General features: G+C 37.1%; 2 protein-coding genes across 3 annotated transcripts in view; one reads left to right on the top strand and one right to left on the bottom strand.

Moving 5' to 3' along the window:
* The window catches only part of vcanb (versican b), a 32,846-nt gene extending 25,871 nt beyond the window's left edge, over positions 1 to 6,975 (top strand). The window contains exons 11-15 of the mRNA XM_079860484.1: positions 40 to 198; positions 1,747 to 1,829; positions 4,639 to 4,783; positions 4,863 to 5,045; positions 5,884 to 6,975. Coding sequence (XP_079716610.1) covers positions 40 to 198; positions 1,747 to 1,829; positions 4,639 to 4,783; positions 4,863 to 5,045; positions 5,884 to 6,017 — 704 coding nt within the window. The 3' untranslated portion in view covers positions 6,018 to 6,975. The remainder of the gene's footprint in view (positions 1 to 39; positions 199 to 1,746; positions 1,830 to 4,638; positions 4,784 to 4,862; positions 5,046 to 5,883) is intronic.
* Positions 6,976 to 7,769: 794 nt separating this feature from the next.
* hapln1b (hyaluronan and proteoglycan link protein 1b) lies at positions 7,770 to 23,356 on the bottom strand. 2 transcript variants are annotated; one of them, XM_079860491.1, is made up of 5 exons: positions 23,280 to 23,356; positions 13,613 to 13,756; positions 11,989 to 12,351; positions 10,023 to 10,325; positions 7,770 to 9,848 (listed from the first exon to the last, which is right to left on the bottom strand). In XM_079860491.1, the coding sequence occupies exons 2-5, from the start codon at positions 13,716 to 13,718 to the stop codon at positions 9,559 to 9,561; spliced, it is 1,062 nt and encodes a 353-aa protein (XP_079716617.1). In that variant the 5' UTR covers positions 13,719 to 13,756; positions 23,280 to 23,356; the 3' UTR covers positions 7,770 to 9,558. The 2 variants fall into 2 exon arrangements, with proteins under 2 accessions (XP_079716617.1, XP_079716616.1); XM_079860490.1 differs by lacking the exon at positions 23,280 to 23,356 and adding an exon at positions 14,286 to 14,683.
* Positions 23,357 to 25,097: the final 1,741 nt, after the last annotated feature.

The raw sequence follows: 25,097 nt of genomic DNA, 5'->3' as shown, positions 1-25,097 counted from the left end.
TGTTTCTCATGATTAAATGTCTGTTATTCAAACTTTCAGATACAGAGGTTTGTGACTTTGGCTGGCACAAGTTTCAGAGCCACTGCTATAAATACTTCACACACCGACGGACATGGGAAGCCGGGGAAAGAGAGTGTCGTCTGCAGGGCGGTCACCTCACCAGCGTCCTGTCCCACGAGGAGCAGCTCTTTGTAAATCGTAAGTTCCTTTTCATGAACTGTGTACTATTGAATTTACGAATGGTATTTGCCAAAGCAGACATCCGTATTGCCTTGATAGTTGCATAGGGCTTGAACAAACCCTCAATTCATTTACTTCCTAATTCTTTTAGTATTGTATATAGAGAGCTGCAGTGATGATGATGTATTTTTGTAGGCCAACCCAGAAATTCACATCACACTCGTTCCCTCGACAAAAAATGGATTTTTCCATTGGCTTTTGGATTATTGCAGAAAATAAGCTCTGCAACCAACAAAAGTTTATGATTCTTACACGTTTTGTTCATCTTCACAAATGAACACAACTTTTTGAAGCCTAAATACAATCGGCAGTAGTCAAAAGCTAAATGTAGGCTATAAAAGAACTTCACCACGGTCGCATGACTTCAACGTCACCACCTTTGCTTCCGCCAACTCTTATGTCTTTATGTAAAAACATTTTCCCTGAAAGTTTGAGTTAAAATAGATTGCAAGAGTGCGATTATAATCACAATGAGGCTGTGAAAGTGGACTAGTGAGTAGATGAGTTAACCTGTTCGCTGTGATGACGTTTAATGTCCCAGGCAACCTCTGTAGTCCAATTTAGGCACTTGTTAGCAACCAGCTTTTTCATGTCAAGAAAAAGCTTTAAAAAATCCAAAGGGGGGGTATTATTGATGTGTTTTATGTCATAGAATAAAATGTGAAGATATCTTGAGTGTCAGGCAGAACTCGTTTCCGTGTTTTGGACTACAAAAATACATAATCTGCATCAATCTAAAGCAATGCTATAAAACCACAAGAACATTTTAGCAACTGTATAGCGATAGTTTTGGCAAACACCCACAGCAGCCTAACATTGTGGTGGCAAGTTTTGACAGATAGCCTACATTTTCATCAAATGTATAAAATCTAGTTTTATTTCAGTGGGGGTGGGGGTGGGGTGGGGGGGGGATGGAACAGATATTCAGGACCAAATGATCTTGCAATGATTAAACAAAGCATATGTCATATTAAAAGTGCTTGACCACGCTGTTGACTCCAAACTAAACAAACCTCATCTTGGCTGCTCCGGGCACAGAAACGATTTGTTCTACATTTGTTTGTCATTTGATGTGTGGTTTGGTTTAACTGATTTCCTGCTATTTTCACTTCAGCCAGGTAGTCTATTAAAGATGTCAAAGAAGTTTGCAAAGGTCCTCACACAAAAAGATTAGTAGCTTAAATATATGTTTTTTCTATGTTAAAATATGTTCTCATTTCCTAGTGTAATATGCAGAGACAACTATAAGTGGGTTGATTATCCCCAAAAGCATGTGGTGCTATCAAAACATTGCTCTGTTTGTTTGAGTTTCCTGACCAGTCTGACACAGCAGTTTGAAGCGGGAACTATCCATTTTTCCCACCAATAGCAGCAGAATGAAACAGATAACCAGTAGCATAAAGCAGAAATCTATACAACTTGTGCACTAAATCTTCTTAAACTAAGTCTTCTAAAGTTATATGATTGTTTGTTTGGACTTGACAGAGATGTGTAATTGTATTGTAGGTTTGGGCCATGACTATCAGTGGATCGGACTGAATGATAAAATGTTTAACAATGATTTCCGCTGGACTGATGGACACCCTATGGTAAGATGGGATTCATTATTTTGATCCTAATAATGTCTGTTTATTAGATGCACTTCTGTGTTCCAGGTGTCCTGGATTGCAGAGATATGAGTCATTCTTGTTTTGTTTTAATTTTTTTTGACAATGATTAAATGAGGTTGTTTGATCCTAAAATTAGTGAGAACACAGGCGGGGGAAGGGGGGGGGGGCCTGCACCTGAGACCCGCGTTTCAATAGCACGCACTCTCTGTAGGCATGTTCACATTAGCAGATAATGAATTGCCATGAGAACGACTGACATCTCTATCTTTTCATACAGATTACATAAATAGAGAATAATAATAATAATAGATATAATAGATAATTTAATAGCAGAGACTTAAATGTTTATAAAGATATATTGCTTATGCCTGTTTGACTAGTATTCGCTGAGTTTTGTTTAAGTTTAGAGACGCTCTCCAGAAAAAAAGTTCACGGAGACGATGAGTCAGAAAAAATACCCTGTTTCTTTTCTTTCTTTTTTTTTACAAAAGCACAATGTTTTGTTTCGATTGTAAGTGGATTGTAAGAGTGTTTATTTTTTCATATTTCTTAAGTCTGTATGACCATAAATGACGGAGTATTTTATGTCTATTTTGCTGCTATGTGAAAAAACCCAGCAAAACGCGCCGGCGCATTTGTCGACCCCAGAGGGTTTAGCCTAACTTTAGCCTAATAGGAAGGAACATAAATTGCGATTAAAAATATATGCTCACTCACATCAAGACACCGCTGCGGTGGAGGAGTCCATGCAGGAGGAGCAGCGTTTGGCACTGCGTAGCTTTTCAGCGTGAGCTGTTTGGAGAAGCCAATTTCCACCTCCATTGCATTGGAGAAGCAATCCCGCGTAAAATGCAGGTTGCACACTCCAGCTCTAGGCGGGAACTCACGGTCTTCCAGGCCAAGTGCATGCAACCACTGGCGCCTAATTTCCAAGAAAGCTATGCATCCTAACCACTGTACTAAATACAAATAAAGCTAATGCTAAAAATCTATGCTAACTTGAAGCCATCCTAACTGATGCAATACTATGCTTCTAACAATACTACACTAACAACTATGCTAATTAACTACCTAGGCTACACAAAATAATCTAAATAACTATATAAATGCTATGCTAACTAGATGCTGATATACACTATCCTGATCGTTTTCAATACTCGCAATTCCAACTCCTTACTCGCTACAGTGGTTTGGACGGAACAAGATGTTTTTATACCAGGGGCTGAGCCTATGCCAAGGGCGTGGTGAGCTGGTGCCTGCTTACGTTATGCGGGGAAACAACTTCCAATTGGAAAATTCAACTGCAGTAGCCACCGTTCAACCTGAAGAGGGCAGCACTCAGACGTTTTTACACCATATATTGTAGAATTAAAACACTTTATACCCAAATGTCAAAACATTTACTCGAATCAATGAACAGCACTAATAAAGCCCCAGTCTTACAGATCATTAACTAAAAAAAGTTGTTTTAGGGTTTAGTTGCCACCCAATTGCAACTGTTTCTCTACCATAAACCATGAGATGATGCTAATGCTAATGGGAAAGTTCTTGCGTTAGCATTTCTATCATCCTGTGTGGTAACCAAAGCGGTAAAAAAGATGAGTACCGCACTCAACAATAATTAATCACTTTAAAATCCGGTAATACTTTATTTTACAGAGTCCTTGTTACATATGTTACATGTACTTACCATAATAATAATAATAAGAGTATATTATGCATAATTACATGCAACTAACCCTCAACCAAATCCTAATCCTACCATAACCCTATAGTAAGTACATATAGTTGCTTAATATTACTCTATATAATATTACATTTTAATAAATAAATTAATATTAAAATATATAATTACACTGTAACAATGACACCTTAAAATAAAGTGTAACCAAAAATACCATATTAATCAGAATGCAAAACTGCACATTTTGCAAAAGTTTAATGTTCCATGTTAAATTCAGCAAGTCCAGTTATCATCTTAAAAATATGGGTGTTTACGTTTTAAGAATGTTTTGACTCAATGTTAATTTTTTTTGGAGTTAATTTGTCATGCTGGAAATAGGAAGAGTGCATTGAATTGTGGGATACAGTATTCTACATACAGTAGTGTGCTTTGGTTGTATAATGCATATTTTGGCTAATTATGTTATCTGGGTATTCCATGCATATCGAAAAAACTACTGCAAAAATAGTAGTAACTGGTAAACCCTATGTTATGGGGACAAAATGTCCTGACAAAGATCGCAATATCCAAAATCCTTGTCCATGCGGTTACATTTTTTGGTCCCCCATGAGGAAAACAACATATAAATCATATTAAGTGATGTTGTTTGAAATGCAAGTTTTAGGGTTTGAGGATATTATACAGTTTACAGTATAACATCCTTGTCTATGGAAAGTCCCCATGAAACATGACAACGTGTTTGTGTATGTATTTATATGCATATATTAAAATTATATATATTATGAATATAAATGTTTGTAATGACCTTGCGTCATCCGTTGTTTTTTTTTTTTTGTAATGTTTTTTTTCTGCCTTTACACGCATGAAATGGGGCTTGTGTGTTTGTGTTCAACCCATGCAAATTGAATGCAGCAGTACATTTTGTTTGAATAACGCATCATCCCTTTTCCCCATTTAATCAAGGAAAGTCCCATGTAGCCCTTCCAGATGTGTATAAAATTCATTCTATTTTGATTCTTACGTGTGATATTTGCACCCTCGTGTGGGCACATGCAGTGGTGCACGGATAGAATAACACACTCTACTTGTGTCCCTGTGCACTAGCAATTTGAAAACTGGAGAGAGGGTCAGCCGGACAGCTTCTTCTCCACGGGCGAGGACTGCGTGGTGATGATCTGGCACGAGAACGGCCAGTGGAATGATGTGCCGTGCAATTACCACCTGACCTTCACCTGCAAGAAGGGCACTGGTGAGACCTCCTCAGCTAGTCTGCAGTGTTGCTTACTGTGAGTTCATTGTCTTTGACCTTCTTTTTCGCTCTGTCCCAGTGTCCTGTGGTCAGCCCCCTGTCATAAAAGACGCCCATATCTATGGCAGCATGAAGCCGCGCTATGAAATCAACTCTCTGGTCAGGTACCACTGCAAGGACGGCTTCATCCAAAGACACGTTCCTACTATCAGATGCCAAGAAGATGGCCACTGGGACAAGCCCAAAATCACATGCTTGAATCGTAAGTCTCTGATTATAGTGCTGTTTTAGTATTATTTATATATTATTAAAGTTTTGAATTTGTTTTTATTTTTATATTTTCAGTTTTCATTTTCATTTAATTTTAAGTTTTATTCATTTTTTTGGTTTACTGGTATTTAAACTTAATACATAATTATATTACATTAGATTACATGTAATCAGTTACTACCCAGCACCATATATATATAAGGTTTTGGTTAGTAACTGATAACATGTAATCTCGATTACGTAATCAGATTCCAAAAATGAAGTGCTTGTAATTAGATTATATTATGTTTTAAAATACATATTGATTACATGTTGTTCTCACAATGGCAGTAAATTATTCATAATTCATTGGCCATGCATTCAGGTCAAAAGTAATCTAAAAGTAATCAAAAAGTAGTCGGATCATATTACCTTAAATTTGTAATGTAATGGATTATGTTACTAACTACATTTTTTGTCTTGTAACTTGGAATCAGTGACCGACTACAATTTATAAGTAGGCCTACATTTTTAGGTTTTTAATTTTTAAAGTTTATTTATTTACTTTTTATTAATTGAAACCATTTTTAATGATTTTTGATTACTGAAAATTACTTTAGTGCTCTTTCCCCTTTTTAAAAAAAAAAAAAATTGGAAAGTACATTCCAGGTCTTCTGAAGTCACACAAAAGCATTTTTGCTATTTAAGTGATTATTCAAAAAATAAAAACCTTCATATCAAATGAATGTCTCACTCAAGACATTTTGCAATAATTTTTCTTTCGAGTAAATAATGACAAAATTTTCATTTTTGGGTAAAAATGAACATATCTTTGCCCTTTCAATCTGCAGCATCTACCTACCAGAAGACGTATGCACACAAATATCAAAACAATAACTATTACAACAACAGTAAGAGACGCTACAGTGGGTCGGCGCAGTACCATCATCGCTGGTTAAAAACAACTGAGGACTCCATACACTGATCTCCAACCAGAGCTACAGATGCTTCACATCCACAGAGAAGGTCTTCAGTCGAAAGGGGCTAAGCCAAACTATGTGCCTGATGAATGTTTTAGAGCCGAAGTGAATTACCCTGAGGGACTGCAAAAAAAACACCATCACACACCCACTGAGAGTGTACTTTATCTTTGACTATGCAATAGTGTACATCGCATATTGTAATAATGTCTTAATGTTTTGACAAGGGGAGGGGGGTCTCTGGTTGAAATGTATATAGTAGAGATAATGAACAAGTAAAAACAGCTGTGAATGTTGACTGTAATTTTTTAAAAAGTCATCCGTATCCTTTGCTTACGAAGAACGGGATTTCCTTTTCTCTATGGCTCAATAAAAGAGCACTATGGTACGAGCAGAGTATAAACAAAACAATTACAGTACGCATGTACAAAGAGTAAAAGAACAATAGGCATTATATTGTTTCACATTGTGGTGAGGGATGAAAAAGGGATGTCACGGGGCTGGAGGACAAACAATGCTGAAAGGACTGCAACTCATGACTGGAAAACAAATCTTTATCGTCATCTTCCTCGGCAGCATCCTCTCTAGTTGTGAGGATTACTCCGATAACACCAAACTATTGTACACTCTCATAATCATATTCTCATATGGCATCGAAATATATATTTTAGTTTTTTTTTAATATGTGGGTTTGTAATCATTTTTACTTTTTTAAATGAATGTCATGGTAAAATATGAAAATATGAATACTGTATGTGTGGTTGAATGAACTAGCAGTTTTGTCAAACATTATTACAAATGTTACATGAAGCCATAGAAGTTTAATTTATTGCTGAAGATACATAGGCCTATAACAATGAATGAACTGTGAGATTTTAAATAATAAAACGCTATTAGTATATTATGAACACGTTTAAACCGTGTGTTTGATTGCCAATTTCATAAAAATTCCACGTTAATTGTGATAGAAAGTTGTTATGGCTGATGCTAACCAAAAGAGGGCGATGTAACGGTAACGGAGATTTTCCCGCGCCATCTTGAAGTTGACGTGTGACGGGAATGAACAGACGTTTTGACGACTTTCTTCTCGACGCCGTAACCGACTTGCTAACGTTGACAAGGTAAGGATGGGGATGGTTAAACATGAACACTTTTAAGATTACATCTGATAATAAATTGAGCAATTCCAAGAGGGTAAATATGTCATTCCACTTGTGTTTTCTGAGTGACTTTGGCTAGCAAGTGTATTGAGACCAGAAATATGGTTTCAGTTTAATTGACACGTACCTGACCTGAAAAGACTAAAGTGAAAATACACAGTTACCACATAACTATCTTTAGTTAAAGACCCATAACAAATAGCTTTGTGACATTAGTCCATGACATAGGCTAGTTAGCCTTTAGGCCATCATAGTCGGCAATGTTGATGAATCCTGTTGTTAAATTTTGCAGGTTCGAATAACATGATTAAAATATAACATGTACAGTTTTTAGATACCAACCTCATCCCTACCATATGTTTTGGGGGTTTAATTTGTATTTATTTATTTATTGAGCCAATTAGCTGAGACAAAATTTATGTGAGAGAACTGGCAAAACAAATATAATGACATATTTGCTATTTCTCTTTCTTGCCATTTTTATTTATTTTTTTTTCTTTTCTTTTATGTTTTGGCAGTGAGAAAACAACCACACCAAATATGTATTTGACTGATTGTTTATTTTTTTGGGTCAATGTTTTTTTTTTTTTTTTTTTTACATTGATACAGTCAAATCATCCCTTTAATTATACTTTATGTACACAAAACAAGGGTGAAAAATGTTAACGCTGCCTATAAAGACATATCTAAGCATCCAGTTCTAAAATTTATTCTGAAGTCTTGTAAACAAGGCACATGTACAGTTGCCAGAGTCAAAACGAAATGAAATGAATGTGAATACATATGCAATTATTTTGAAACCTTTAATATTTAGAAATATTTTGTGGAGCTGGTAATTTAGTGTAGCGGCTAAAACTCTTGACCGTAGTTCTAAACTGGCTGTGTTGACTCTAATAGTGATGATAACAAGAATAAAACAATATTAAGTTGTTTTTGTCTTAGCTTGGCAGTCTGTTTTAATTGTTTGTTTCCAAATGCCTTGGCTTGACATGTTTTTCTGAAGGTCTACTGCTTCATAGACAAGACTGAATGCAACATGCTAACTATGCACTTTTTTGTTGTGCCATTATTTTTTTGCTTCGTCTTTGAGTAAACCTTTACCTGCAAGGTCCATTTTTTCTACAATAGAAGATAAATTTCATTGTGCTGTTTTTCTTTTACTAAGTAACACAACATGGTCATTAGCACTGTCATCTTTTTGACCACCTCAGTCTTGCTATTTGTAAACGGTAACATGCATAGACTAAAACTACTCATCACATGGGCTAGAAACTGGGCCGTGTGCTTTCTTTAGCACAACTTACTCTAGCAAACTAATTTGTATTAACATTTGGCACCATCGCTATGGGCTATGTTTGAAGATAGGTTTTCTATGGTTTCATGAATTGATGAATTTCAGGTCTGAAATAGAACAGAACAGAAATACTAAAAACAATTGATTTACTTTTGAAACACAGTGTTTTTGTTATGATGTCTGTGGTATGAACAACAAATTTCTTCATCATCCTGGAGAAAAAAAAAACGTTTGACAGTGACAAGGTCGATACCGTGGAGCTCTGAAGTTCTTACATTGTGATGTAGGGGAGACATCTTATAAACACATTGTTTCAAGAAAAAAGATAATTAACATACATTTATAAACACTCTACTTGTATATTTCAATAGTTAAAAAAAATCACAGAACAATGTTTTGTTTCTTAATGCGACATATGACTCAACATGGTTTGGTCCACACATAAACTGTTTTTGAACTAAATTTAAAAAGGTATGTTTTTAAGAAATAATATAATTTAGCACCCTTTAAGGATGGCAAAAGGAAAAATCGCGTTCATTGTGCCATAACTTTTCTGTATGGTATTTAGCACTTTTGTTGAATTTGTTTTCCTATCAACAGAAAATATATTTTCCATCATGCTATTTATATGGGATATGATGTTCTTGAATGACAAACTAATTGCCCAAAGGTATCAGTTGAAAGTATTTAAGCTTTTTTGTCATTCGGTTCTAGAACATCCCTCAGGCTACTGCATGCTAAATGGAAGAGCACAGTGTGAATTTCTACTGCAATCTTGTCAAATATCTCTTCCTTCAGCACTGCTGTATATGATAGTTCAGACCTGAAACACGTAGCTATAATTTCTGTGGCATCCTATGAATACTATTCCTGTCCTGTTGCCATCTTGTAGTGAATTCCTGATTTTGAGGGAAGAGGGCGCCTGAGGTGCCTAATCCTACAGAATCTTTCCTTCAAACAAACACCAAATACTTCCTTTATCCTCAAATCCTTCTGTATTACAGTATCTAGAGACTTTGTCACAGTTTTAATGCACTCGAACTAACGCCTTACATTATTACATTTAGTTCGTGAGTTGTATGGTTTGTATGCTCAGTTGTCACTCTTGTAGCAGTAGACACCGTAGAGTTTGTGCTTCTTGTCTGGGAATCCAGAGAAGCGTACGGCGGCCTCTGTGGGACTGCACCGTCTGCGTGGTCTTGAGATCGGGTATCGTACACTACCGTCTGCCAGCCAGCCTGCGTCGCAGCGGTCGTAGCCCAGAAGCTTCCATGCTGCGTACATCTGCCCGACTTTGGCAATCTGAGCACCATCCTTTTGACATGCCTGCACTGCTTCATTATATGTAAGCTTGGAAGGGTGTATCAAATAATAGAAACGTCCTGGAAAAAAGAAAAGGGAAAGTGTTTATTCCCAAAGCCAATCATTTTCATTAGAGATTCTTTGCATGGCTGAACTCAATTAGTTTTTTCCACACATTATGTATCAGATCAGTTGCTTTACATTTTTTGGAGTTGCTAGCCTATTTTAAATGTCTTTTATCAAAAAGGACCAACCTTTGTAGTTAGAGGTGAAACAGAAGACATCATATCTTTCTTTTTGCTTGTCACGCATCCCATAATTCCTCACACCGGGAATGGTGTTTTTGCCTCCACATGGCTCTCTGGGTTTGGTGATGGGGTATTGCACCGATCCGTCACTGAGCCACCCTGCATTGCACCAATCCAACCCGTCTCTCCAGGCATCGTACAGCTGGTCGAAAGATGCCACAATGGCATCCTGGTCACTGCAAGCTTTCTCAGCATCAGGGAAGTTCAGGTTGTAACGACCCAGTCGAGGAAAATATGGAAACACAATGCCTGTAGAAAGTCGAAGACCAGAAAAGGTATGAAATTGTATAATTTCATAATAGAAGTCCTTTTATTATGTGTGTAATCTGGCAATAATCAAATTCCTGATTGCTAAATCAGTTTTTTTCCAATGGACCATCTAAATTTTGATTTGTTGCATGCATCTGAAGTAATGCCAAGAATGCAGACAGCAAGGACCAAATAAATGTCCCATTATTTGGCCCTGATTGCTCTTGTGTCAGGATCTTGCTGATGGTCCAGATTTAAAAGTTGTTCTAGTCTGCATTATAAGACTATTAAATAGTGTGTACCTTGCACACAGTGTGAAGAGAGTCAGCACAATGCTATCTCATATCTAATTAGCTTGAGGAACAGCCAAGGATGTTGCATAAACTGTGTATAGTATTGTGTAATATTCCAAAAAATCCAGCCCAGTGTCACAATGGTAATGTTGCTGTAGCAACATTTTTACATGCACCAACAAAATGTGGCCACTTTAGAGGATACCATGTTTGAAAATATGCAGAAGATGTACAGAATATAGATAGAAAACAATTTGGTTAATGATAACGTACAATACTTGCATTAACACAACCAAATGACGACTGGTAGACCTGCTAGCCATGTTGTTCACCAGCAAAACTTCAAGCATCTTCAAGCAACAAGGTAAGACTTAACAAAATCTTCTGAAACAAAACTAAAACTACAGTACCTTAAAGGATTAGTTCACTTTCTCAAAAACCTTTGCTGATAATTTACTCACCCCTATGTTATCCAAGATATCCATGTCTTTGTTTCATTAGTCGAAAAGAAATTAAGGTTTTTGAGGAAAACATTCCAGGATTTCATATAATGGACTTCAATGGCAACCAACTATACCAATGTTCAAAGAAGGTTCAAATGTCCGTCTCAATGCAGCTTCAAAGTCTCTACACGATTCGAGAAATAAGGGTCTTATCTAGCGAAATGATCGGTCATTTTCTTAAAAAATAAATATATATAATTTTTAACCACAAATGCTCATCGTGTACCATCTCTGAGATGTGCCACGCATTGCGTCATCGCGTTGGAAAGGTCACGCGTCACGTCATCTATCTAAGTTATTTGTCTGTGTACTCCAGTTCAAAAAGGTAGGGAAGGGCGAAAAATTCCATCTCATTTTCTCCTCCAACTTCAAAATCGTCCGACATCTTTGTTTTAATTTATTATTATTATTAAAAAAAAAATTCTGTGACCTTTCCAACGTGATGACGTAATATGTGGCACATCTCAGAGAGGGTACAAGATGGGCATTTGTGGTTAAAAAGTATATAATTGTTTTTTTTTTTTTTTTTAATTACCGATCGTTTCGCTACATAAGACCCTTACTTCTCGACTGGGATCGTGTCAAGCCTTTGAAGCTGCATTGAGACGGGCATTTGAACCTTCTTTGAACATTGGAATAGTTGGTTGCCATTGAAGTCCATTCTGTCCTCAAAAACCTTAATTTCTTTAAAGACATGGATATCTTGGATGACATCGGGGTGAGTAAATTATCTACAAATTTTTTTTTTAAAGTGAACTAATCCTTTAAAGACCTAGTGTTGTGTGACTAGGCTAAATGTTGCTAGAGGAACATCTCCTTGAGATTGTGCAGGAAAAACCAGCAAGATAACATGAATCTATGCTTTACCTTGCAGGTCAAGGGATACAACTGCTGTATCATCCTCCAAGCCATCGATGACTTCACACTTGTATTTCCCATAATCCTCCAGCATGATCTCAGTGATAACCAGTGAGGCATCATTCTCGCTGGCAGCCTGAAGGTGCACACGGCCATGGAATTGACCGTAGCTCTTTTTGTGAAAGCCCAAAGCTACGAAAACATCGATTTCCTTAAGATAGTCTGAAGTCAGTTTAGTCCATTTAATCCTCAGTTTGGGATTTGGGGCAGACGAGGGATCCCGGTTGAACTTGCATGGCAGTGTTGCGTTGCCTCCACGTTGTGAAATTACTTTGGGTTGTGCTGTGTCAACTGAGAGTCGGGGGCCATTTTCTAAAAATCAAAGAAAGTGATATTCAGATATTCATGCAAGTAGTAAGTAAAGAAATAGATACAATATTAATGCAGATTGCAACTGATTTAATTGCCATGGCTCTGATTCTTTTTGTCCCTGTTGCATTGGTTGGTGTCCAATAACAATAAGGCGTTCCACAAAGATGATATTGTGAATCTCTCTTTGTCTTATTGCTACATGCTGTTGTGGTTATGCAAATACATGAATCATCCTGTTTGCTACATTTCTTAGGAATAAAACTCCCCTACATGTTTATGACAGAAACTGTGCATGCTCTTCCAATGAAGACACTCCAGTAGGTGTTGCTTGCTACTCTTGCAACCATTTTAGTGCACATATAAATATAGAAATGCCTGACAGTTTTCATTTATAAATAACTGTAAGAGGGATTTGTATATCAAAATAAAACTCTCCCATACTCTTCCCATAGACAGGGATCAGATAAGGATCTGAGTTAGACTGTCACAAACAAGTTCTCAGCAACACCCTGTTGGATCTGATGAAAACCTGCAAGTTATCCGGTCAGCAAAGACACACTGCAGCTAAACTGCAGATGAATTCAGCTTCTGCTAAGGGAATGCTTCTCTGTCAAAACATCAACCAAGCTTTAAAATACAGGCACTGGCACAGTGTCCTAACCAGGTGCAATGCAACAAGTTTTCGTCTTTAAAAATGTTGGAAGGTAAGTGCCACATGATTTCCGTTTTTTTTGAACAAATGGGATTTCACTGATGGCTACTTTGCATGATTCAAAATAGAAATTGAACACAAGCTACCAAGACTTGTTGTGCATTTGATGTGGTTGTTTGGGTCAACATTTTACTGAGATAGTTGTAATCACTTGTCATTGCATCTTTTCTTGTCGACACATTATGGTGTTTTTATACTTATACTTAATATATTGTTGTTCACACAAACTAATCTTGGTTGTTTTGCATATGCGGTCAGGGAGGCTGATACTATTATCATATCTCAGCGTGAGTAAATATGGAGCTTATCAATTATTTAACACTTGTAGTAAGTAATTCCAGCCACTTTGCGTCCTGTGATGGGAGCCAGAGGGTTTTGAATCACCTAAGCCAACACCCAATGAGATAATTACAGTGAGTGCCCCTGTTAAGAAATGCTGGAGGGGGAGCACCATTTAGGGGATGGGCAGTACAACCCCCTCTCTATCTCTCTACACTCTCTTTCTACAATTTACTTTCACACACAAACACACCTTTTCCCATCTCTTACCTGATATGTATATTGTCCTGTAGTGTTCCAGGTCACTGTATGCCTCATCAAAGTTGTCAGCTCGGCTCTCAGAGAGGACCAAGAGGAAGAGAAGCAGGAAGGCCATCTTGATTTATAGCACCGGGGGGTTGGGGGGGTACTTCACTACATAGAGAACACAAGAATAAGGGCTGTCAGACAGTTTGCATTTTACAAAACCATTTATCTACTGTATATCCCAACTAGTTCATATTATGGAGACATTCTTTACAGTTATATTTTTAGGCTTTATGGAGTTTGTGAGAGAGTTCAGTATTTTGTGACTTGCACCAGATTGCATGCACGTTTCCATCTGCAGTAACTCCCCAGTGCAGTGCTGTCACCTAGACACAAGCGCACACAGTGTCCTTCTCGTCACATCGTTTAGAAAGACACTGACACAAAAAGGACAGCTACAGAAATAAATGACTAGGAACGTTAAACTTTCCACGCATGCATAAATCCCAATTAATATCAGTGCAATCCGACAGTGCTGCAGGACTGCCTCCTGTACCCTTCACCTTAAGAGGCACTGAAGTGTGAGAAAAGTGCAGTTGGCATGCTCACTACGGCACAAACTAGCACAAAACTTTGCAGGCACACTTCTACAACACAGTTCGTTTCCCTACAGACACCAAGCTCAGAAAGGACTTACCATCTTACGGAGCGCGTGCTCCCAGCCACTAGCGCATGTGAGGAAGGCTACACAAAAGATCAGGTTTAGAAAGTGTGTAGACTCTTCCCTCTCTCTCTGCAGTCACTCTGATTGATTCGTTTTTTCTTCATTCATTTCAGAGTGCTGACGCACTGAGGTAGTTCCTCTCTACTGCAGTCAGCAGAACTGCTCTGCAGAATAGCCAACCCCCCCAAACCCAGCCTGCAAACAGTCATTACGCATACCAGGAAGCCACCGCTGATAACAGTGAGGACTTGCAGATGCAGTGCCCTCTCCTGTGACAGATAAGTTACCTCGGTACAGTGAGCTTGCTCAACTGTGACAAGGTCAAATCATATGGGTTCAGGGTAGGAGAAGGATACCAAGTCCTCTGTTGCAAAAAAAAAAAAAAAAAAAAAAGACAAAAGACAATGCAAACGAGCTCTAGGCATTGTTTCAAAAAAAGTAATACCCTGCATTGGGTAGGGGCTTGGAGGACGCCACATGGGTCTGCTGTGCTGAATTACCCTACGAGGCTATTTTACGGCACAACTATTACTGTTAAAAGAATTTGTTCCCGCCCAAATGACCCTAAGGCCTTTTTAGTGTAACGACTGTCAAACATGCTCTGTTTTGCATGCTGACGGTTAACCAAACACAGACCTTTAACTCTTATCCACACTTACTGTGCTGTTGACAGAGAACACTGTTACCAACCACATTCCTTTGTGACACTCCATTGTATACAGTGAGGTCAAGCACAGGGAAAACAATCCATGCCTTGAGTTTTTAAATGTGGGTAAACGTCCTAAACGCATAGACTGCAGTTGATCAGAAAACAGCAATGGTTTAGAAACAGTGCCAGACCACCAGCTAATTCACATAAGCATCACAAGAATCTTAGTCTTGCACAACTTGAGAACTTATCTTCTGGGAAGAGGCACCGATTCTGCAATTGGGGGAAAAAGTCCCTTGTTGTTGAAATCACTTGCTGCCAGAAAACAAATCTGATTGGTGGATTTGCTTTAAGACAGCCCAGTTTAAAAAGTGACTCAATACTCTGATACTTAACCTTGTACTCCTCTTGTTATTGTACGTTTAAGCCAGGTTGCTGTTACCATCTTGACATTAAATCCTGATCTTTGAAATAAGCATTGCCAGCTTAATTTATTGTTTAACAACAATGCCAATTTTTCATTAAACATGCTCAAGGTCTTTGACCAGGTCACTTGCAAACTCTTGCTGCAGTGGAATAAGCAGAAAACCATGTCATCATCTGTGAAGAAAATAAATAACTTGTCAACAATCTGAGGCCTGGAATCGGTCCTGATTAAACATGCTTGTTAAACTCAAGCACAGCTTGTCCCAGATTGTTTCTGTAGAACTTTCCAATCCTCATATGGAAATCTCCTTTGCAAGACCCAAACCTTTCTTTTGTTATACTTTTTAAGGGAATGATGTAAAGTGTTTAGCTAACTGGGCTTTTAAGCACATGTCTATTAGTGTCATTTTAAAGTGATGTTTGATAGCAATGGCTCTGAAATTAACCTTCCCATGTATTCTCATGTAAATAGTAATTTTTAATGCATTGGGTATGGCTTATAAAAAAAACAATTTCAAAGATAAAAAAGATTTGTGTTTCTGAATAGAACTAAATATTTACAGTCTTTACTTAGAACTTTTGTTAAAAAAGTATTTTGTTAGTACAAGAAAATATTCTGCTAGACAAGTCTAGGTTCGTAGACTAAATGCACGACTTGACAGTATACAAAGTTTGACTACACAATGGTCATTGAGACAACTTGGGGGGCATTTCATTATGTCATTCCCCAACAAATCCTACTGGTTTCTGAGCAGCTGTAAAACTCAGGGAGATTATGGATTCTTTTTGGCCAGAACCTCATTCCCCTTTGACCCCATTCCCTAATATGCCAAAACATAATCCCTTAAGTGGTTGATTTGAGTAGTCGTCGCTGATCACTTTACAATACTATGGGGGCTATTCCTTTCTTCATTTGGAAGTAGATCTCGAGAAGTGATAGTGGTTGAGTTTTTTTTTTTTTTCACTTTAATTTATTGAGTGCCAGGCAAATATAGAAAAAAATGGAACTTTCAGTGATCCTGCATTATGCTAGTCAACCTGATTTCAAGCAATGTGCTCTTTCAGAAAGCATTGCAAAGTATAATTGCAGTTTGTCAAAGAAATGCAATACATCTTTACTAGTAATGGACCATTATATATAATCCATACTGATTAATCAGTCTGCATTTGTCCATTTTAATTAAGATGTTACCTAAACTTACAGCACAGAGATGTCCTTTAGCAATCCTAATAACACCTGATAGCAGAAATAGAGAGCATGCTCTAATTTCAGCGTGAGATGAATATATGCGCATGTTAGATTAAGATTTAGTCTGTAATGGGTTTGGTAAATGGGTTAATTATTCTTGCGAGGAAAGGTAGACATAATTGAACGGCCTAAGGCAGTAAACCTGCTGAGTCCACAGTAGACCTGTGCAGATGGCAGAGGTGATTTTCAGGTGAATAAAGAAACAGGTCAACAGAAATAGATGCAGTGTAAACCTGTGATTTCAATGACTTGTTCTTAAAGCTTACGTTTGATTCTTCAAAGTGCATCGTAACACTTAATCTCCATAACATCAATAAGAGGACTGTTTTCACCCTTCAAACAACTCACTGTCTTTGAAGGCCACACAATCTTTCTGCACCAGACATTAGGCCGATGACAGTGTATGAATGGAATCCTAAAACCTCTCATTTACATTGAAATCAGGCTTATTTTTAATGTATGTCACTCGCACAGGTTTTTCTCAGAAACATCCTGTTTAATTTACTCAACATGTCCTACCATTTAGATACATTTAGTTATCTAAATGCCTAAACGTCTAAAAGCCATCCAAAATGTAATAGACGTCTAACCATAGCCCAAGAATAGATGTACAGGCTATGCATAGAACATGTCAAAGAAATGAAACCAAACAAATAGCTGTATACTTTAGTAATAGTAATAGCTGTTGACTTTGCTTACATGATGGAATATCATACTATTGCCAAATAGCATTTTGGCAAAAATGACATATAGGCTAACCAAATTCAAGGTTATTTTGGCTAGAAGTGGGTTACTTGTTTTTGTGTGATGCCGCTCTTTCGTTTTCCGGAATATCTGCATTGGTTTTTATGGCAATATTTTGAGTTTTTTGAGGCAGTGGCAGAAACGTAGGAGGCTGGTATGAGCGGCTTTATTCCGTGCTGTTGTCTCCGCCGGTTTCAAAACATGTCTCCATTTATATTTTAATTTTCTGCTCGTTCTGGACTTTGCAACAACATAACCTTGTTTCTGAAGCGACTTTCAGCATGTTTCTTATAACAATGTCTGACTGAATTTCCAGAATAGGATTTCAAACCACATATGAATGTAGCTCGAAGCAGATTTGTAGAATATCGCATTTCATGTGATTTTTGGCCGTTCACACTTGCTATATCCGATCGGACTTCAATCGGATATGCACAAAAATCGGATTTGGACTGACAGTTTGATCGTAGCCAAAAAAGCAGGAGTATTGTTGCTATAGCTCCATGAACCTTTCATCCATTGCATAATTCCACCTATAGCAGCACCAATGCAATCGTCTCTTTCATTTCACTATGTATGAAAGCTGTGTATGGAAGAGCTTCTATTGGTCAATGCCACATATGTGACAGAACCCGTCGTAGATGACTGGTATCAGTTGTCGTCTACTATGACACACTATAAACGATTGATTCTTGCACCCGACGCGCATTGCCGTATACAATTAAACACAACACCCTACGTCAAAGGGATTGTGCCAAAATCGGGGTGATATTGTGTAGTCTAAACCTGGCATTAGAGCCACACTGAGTTAAAAAAAAATGTTTTGGAGACATGATTCACTCTGTTTGAAAATCTTTACCCTCTTAACAATTTTAAATTGTAATTAAATACTCTGTAGATCTGATGCTTTCAGGCAACATTGACTGAATTTTGCTTCACCTTGTGCGTTTCATTTTCTAGTCTAAACAGTATGGAAAGACCCACTGACACTTCTGGAGATTTAGCACACCAACATGGATAAGACTGGCCCCATTGACGGGGTAATTGGACGGGTCATTACGCAGTCTTCGGTTACCAAAGCACCACTCCCAAAACTTAAGAGCCATGTCACAACATTTAAAATCTTTCCATGTGTTTTCTCTTGAGGTCAGGCGTGTGTTCGACCTCCACTCTCTGCAAGCACTTAATAAAGTGAGTTCATTTCATGGACTCTGTTCTTAAGTCAAATCCATTTGTTACAGGTGTCATACACAGCATTTTTGTCATGGAAGTTTATTACTACACATGGACGTGATTTGTAGGCACTTTATTTTTTTATTTTTTTTTGCATTCTGTGAATTAAATAAATAGGCTAAGTGACCCAAACAAATAAGAATATTCATCATTTATTCATCCTCATGTTGTTCCAAACCTGTATGATTGGAATTGTACTGAATTCTAGGTTAGTTAAATGAGGTTCCCTTTTTATATTAAAATATTCTAATATTTCACATTATTTAAGAAACAATATGCACAGGTCAGAAAACAGTTCACCCATTCATAATGAACAATAAAGAGACTCTGTTCGGGATAATACAAAGAGGCTGTCTAAGATCCACATATAAAACTATTTTGTGGTGTGAGGTAAATGAATAAGAAATACATTTTCTGGTAACATTTTACGATAAGGTCTCATTTGTGAACATGATGCAATAGCTAACAAACTAACAATAATAAGCAATATATTTTACAGCATTACTTTTTGTTAATGTTAGTTACAAATATTAGTATTATTATTCTCCTATATTTTCAAGTATCTTGTTGGATAAACATAAATAACCCATTAAAGATGCATTAAGCCACTTTTCAATGTCTAATAAAACTGGTGTGTAACTAATATATGATCAATTTCTGCTTAATTACGTTTGTTTTCAGTTTTTCAAACCTATTGTACAACATTGATTGATTTCTTACCCCAATTTGTGTCACTCCTGATGCAGTGCCATTTTTTTTTTTTCATATAGTAAACTGTTTGGAAATGGATTTGATGAAAACAAAGTACACAAAATGGGATGGGATGACTATCCTAAAATATGTAAATCTGCTGTGAATTAATTTGGATTTGACTTAAGTATTTTCTGATTGCAGCTATATTTCTAAACAATTTTTGTCAAGTATTAGACAAAATGCTTTAACTGGAAAAGCTTACGACATCTTTAAAGCAAAGTTCCAGTTTCATTCAATTAATGGGGGGGAATGGCAGTTATGTAAATATAGCCTTTCATTCAGCTTGTACCTGCTCCTTACTGTTTTTATAGTATGTTCCATGTTCGTTTAAGACAATGTACCTCCTATTCATAGACTCCAGCTTGAGGAAGGTCTCTGTGCTCAGTGTATAAAGAGCCTTTGACTTGGCGGCACAACCTGGGCGTGTTAACAGGGGTGCTCATGCCGACTCCAAAAATGGAATCTTAAGGCGTCACTGGTGGACAGCAGATGGACTTCTTGATCGGGCAGCAGCAGGTAGCATTCTTGAAATCAACAGCCAAAACAGAGCCTGTTACTGAGTCTATTTATTTGAAAGCTAAATATTCCGTACTACAAATAAACTGTTAGTTCAAGAAAGAATATTTTCCTCCTAGCGCTACATGGGGCGAGTTCATGCCAATCCACCCGCCCGGCATCTCATTAGAGTTCTGTGGGTTTTGACGTCACCCTTGCCCCACCTTAGTACACACAAAGAGTCCTCAGTGCTGATGCATAAACTAAAACCATCTCTCTACCGCATATTCACCCAATCCACACATTGCTTCGACAACCCGGATACTTTCCCACACCCTAGAGTTAGACCTGCTATCTGCATCTCCAAATTTATACCATAAATGAAAATTTATGAATAGAAAACTCTGAAATAGAAACTCTGAAATAGTTACTATGAACAAAAGGCTGTGTTTGTTCACTTTACAGGAAATGAAGCATTTTGAAACATTCATTAAAACTGAAATATGCAGTTGTAAGTGTCCTCAACAAAGGTCAGCTAATTGTCTCAGTCCAAATAGCATTTTTCAATCTCAGTGTTGGGTTACACTTTATTTCAATGGTCCACATTAGACATTCTACTAATTATATGTAAATTTGCAACTACATGTCAATGAACCCTTATTAATTTGCAACTTCTCTTATTAGAGTATTAGCAGACTGTTACTGTAGGTTAGGGTTAGTAGAATAAGTTGGCATGTACTTGCAAAGTTACTTATAGAATGTCTGTTGGGGGACCATCAAAATAAAGTGTTAGCAGATATTAAGCAGACAGTCTATTAATACTGTTGTATTGTAGTCCAGTCTCAAAAGGCATGTATTCATGTATTTTAGGCCCTGTTTACATCTTTTATTAAGATGTGTTTTGGTCGATTAAATCACAAGTCAGTGAGGGAGACACATTTATACCTTGTGTTTTAATCTGTATCTTTTGTCTGCTTTCGACCACTTCTGTCCTGATTTCTTCGAGGAGAGGGTCTATGGACGGGTAAATGTAGACTTTTTCAGATCTTTCGATCTAATGGACGAAATAAGCTCACTCAATTTACATATAAACACGAACGGAGACGGCGAAAAAACAATACGGAAAGCAGCAGCTTTAGTTTCTGCTCTGACACTGTGAGTGAGTGTTAGAAATCAGGAATGGTGAGAGAACATTGTGCTTGGTATGTTTTTCTTCTTCAAATCAAACTTGGATCAAAACATTTTAGACCCTGTTTACACCTGTATTTAGTGTTGTCCAATTGTGATTGGATCGACCAAAACGCATCTTAATACCTGGTGTAAACAGGGCCACAGAGTGCCTTTTGACCTTTTGAAAGGCAACACATTCCCTAGAAGGTCACAATTAAAACTAAAAGAGTTTTATAGCTTGATGTCATAAGATAATTTTTTTAATTCATGAAGTTACATCAAGAGCTTTTATAATGTCCAAAGAGCACAGCAACTCAAGATCCCAATACGATGTAAAATGGTTCTTCATAACAAGATGTTCTTTGCTAAACCTAAAGTGCAGCAAATAACCAATGAAGAACATGTTGATCTTCTGAGTAGATCTCTATTCAAAACTTATTAACAACACTGATCTAAGCATGAAATGAGCAATGTTTAATGAGATAAAACAGACCCTGAAGTTATGCAAGACATTAACCTGGAGGAGACCAGGGGTGAAATTAATTGCATCACCCCAGGCCACCCTCATATACATCACAACACAGTGGAGAATGAGGACGAAAGGTCATTTGGAAAATTGGCTGGTTTAATGTGCTCTGGCAACCATGTAAGGAAAAGGTCAGAGTTCAACCATGTTCATCACAAACCACTAATAGGCGTATCTTTGAGAAAGCTGGCAACATGACCTTGAGATCTGCAGCCGAACAGCCTCCAGACAGATCTGATTAACCACTACTAAATAGCAAACAAGGCAACATGCATTGCATTGACCAGCTTTAGTTAAAGAACCCTATGTCTGCTGAAACAATGGTGTTACCACCTTAAAGACCAGACAGACTGAAAAGAAACTATGCAGTTGCATGGTATGAATATATATATATATATATATGAGAGTGCGTTTGTATATAGTTTCTTTTCATAAGTTGTTGTTTCAGCTACAGCTCCAGGTCCATCTATATATAACTGCATGGGGTAAGAAAATTAGGCAAAATGTCCCTATAGTGGCTTGAAGATTCAAGATTAAAGGTTGCTCCAAACCGATAGATGGCAAACTCTGTCCTCCATGCAACACAGAGTTCTTCATTCATGTGTCAAATAAAGCCATGCATTATTAATTTATATATGAGCCTACACACTCTTGGCCCCTAATATTTGTTTAACCAGCTGTTCCTTCTCAGGACTTTTGCCTGTATTGAAGTGGACCCTTTGTATGTGCCTATTTTTCCCCGTAAGAACATTCTGTCAATGCATGGACTCAACAAGCAGGCTTTTTACTCTGCAGAATGTGGGATACTCTTGTTGGTCACTTTGGAGCCAGGCTGTCTCATAATTCATTGAGAAATAACAAGGGGATGTTGTTTGTGTTAATGTTAATGGGAGTATTCATGAATTGACTCAACTGCTGGTAAACCACTAAACAGCTTCAGGAAGCCATGGGGATAAAACAAATTGACTTGAGGGAGCGATTGAGATATATATTCATCCATTATGAATGCAATTACAGCTCTGATTAAACCTCAAAAGATTGCCAAATCATAATACTGAAAAACAATATTGTTAAAATGTAAACTATATTGAAAAACAAGTTTACATTGGCTGGTTTAAGAAGAAAAAAAATGATTTACTTTTGGTTAAAAATTTGGTTTAACCTTCAAGCAAAGAACACTAAATATTTTCCTTGGAATAGGCCTATTTGATTGTCACATGACAGCAGAATGGCTTAACGCATGTTGGTTATGCCACATTGACATTTTTTATTCATATTTTAATATTTAAAATACATGAGCTTTTCTGTTTTTAAGAAGCAATAATAAAAGCTAATACTAAAGTAGGCTATCTAAAAAAATATTCTAAACATTTTAATGAGTTTTTTTCTTTAGCACATTCTGCAGACAGCATCATCATTACCGAGACATCAAACATATTTACGAGCTTTTACGATTTACCTAAAAGTTTCAGTGTATTTCCAAAATAACACATGGTAGGCTAAAACCATGTAACAGTTTAAGACGTTTATGAATGTAAAGAGTATGCAGACGGTCACTAACAGAAACATCTGCTCTGTTCTACAGGTGTTTTATTCGTATCGACGGAACTGATGCGTCGTACTCAAAAAGCCTATAAATGAATTTATAATCACAAATAAACTCGTAAAGTGACAGAACATTCGGTCTAAATGAAGAAGGGATGTGAAGTGATAGGCTCTTACCTTGTGAAGCTGAGCTGTGCGTCCTGCTGAATGATCTCTGATGGGCTCCGGCGTCAGAACTGCTCGCAGATCTTCACACACGTCACAGAACAAGGCAGAACCCGCGGGAAAGCACGCGCGCTCACGGACAGTATAAGAGATTGCTGAAAGAGATCAAGAATATTACAAAGTTACACTAACCCGTAACAAAGTTGTTTTTCAATACAGTATATCCACAGGGACATATACATATATTTGTGTACACTTAGCCTACATTATCTAAAATCTATTATAAAATATCGTATCTTAAAGCCTGCTTTACTTTTCCATTTTTAACTTGTCAAACGGTATATTTGATAATTTGAATATTAAATGTTTCTTTTCTGTAGGACTTTTGAAGAGACCATGTCATCACCTTTATTATTCAGATTTGTTGTCAGTCCATGTTGCTTTTAAATGGCTTAAAATAGGCTATGCTATCTTCTTTTATGCACCACAGAAGAACGAAGTGTATGTTTGGAAGGACATGATGGTGACTCACCATCATGTCCTTCCAAACATACACTTTGTTCTTCTGGTGAGTAAATGATAGAATTTCCATTGCTTTGTTGAACTATGACTTTAAGTAGCCTATAATGTGTTTATTTTCTAAAGATCTTTCATAAACACTTTGCTCAGCATTTATTCATCTGAAGCCACATACATATCCTCTTTGCATGTTACCAGATATGGTCAAAATGAAGAAATGAGAAACTTTTCCTTTTGATAGAATTTAGAAAGCATGCAGCTATAACTCCAGCCTAATTTGGTAAAAAACCTTAAAACATCATTTGTGATATGCCCATGCTTCATTTAGAGAAAGCACTCTTGAATATCTCCATTGCGTAAAGATAAGTCGCAAATCCATTTTTGGTGATTTCTTAGAATTTTCTGACAGCATTAGTTCATTCGCTTTTCCACCTTTAGATATTTTTAGCTTTAGAAGGAAACTTTCACCCAGCCAGTTTCCACATGACGAAACGTTCTTTCAGTAAATGTTTGAGGTAACTACAAAACAAAACATAGGGTAATCATCACTATATAGCCTAATGAATGCAGAATAATTCCACTCTGAGCATATAAGACAGATCTGATGTAGCAGGTTGCCCAGTTTAACAGTGATCATATCTGTTTATCTGATCCAACATAGTAGCTTTACAGCAGTTTAATATGTATTACTTTTGGACAGACAGACATTCTTTTTATGAAGTCTATGTGCATATTCCACACATCTCTTCTGTTCTTTCTATACTTCTACAAGGCATTTTCAGACTTTCAGACTCTTCAAAATGGCATATAAAACATGCAATGTTTTTCAGTATTATGATTGTATTAAAATACATTTAAATGTACATGAATGCATAAGGGAAAGTGTTTATTTAATATAGCTATGATGAAACTGTAAACTAGAAGTGGGCGGCTTTTGGCCAGAATTCACTGTGAACCACGCTTGATGCCAAAATTGTTGCTCTGCGAGACTAGATCCAACACACTGTTCTTATGTCATCAAGACAGCTGAATCTCTGACCAAAGGGTATGGCATTCCTTAGATGTTTTGGCACTTGCGTCACTTCTGTGTACAAAATACAAGATGTCTTATAGACAAAATTATAGGGGAATTGTTGTTTTAGTTGAAGTTATGTTGTGCTAATTTTAAAGCATTTCTTCTGTGCTTATGCACAGCCAAAAGTTGGCATAGGTCTAAGAGGAAGGCAGTAAATACGAGAGAATATGCAAACGCTGAGCCTGTAAAAGTTCAATTCAAAGAAAGATGAACTGACCACTTCTCTGTGGAGTTTA

This window comes from Squalius cephalus (assembly GCF_949319135.1).
Source record: "Squalius cephalus genome assembly, chromosome: 24".
NCBI lineage: Eukaryota > Metazoa > Chordata > Actinopteri > Cypriniformes > Leuciscidae > Squalius > Squalius cephalus.
Note: the sequence above shows the minus strand (reverse complement) of the source record. Positions and strands in the feature narration are given on the sequence as shown.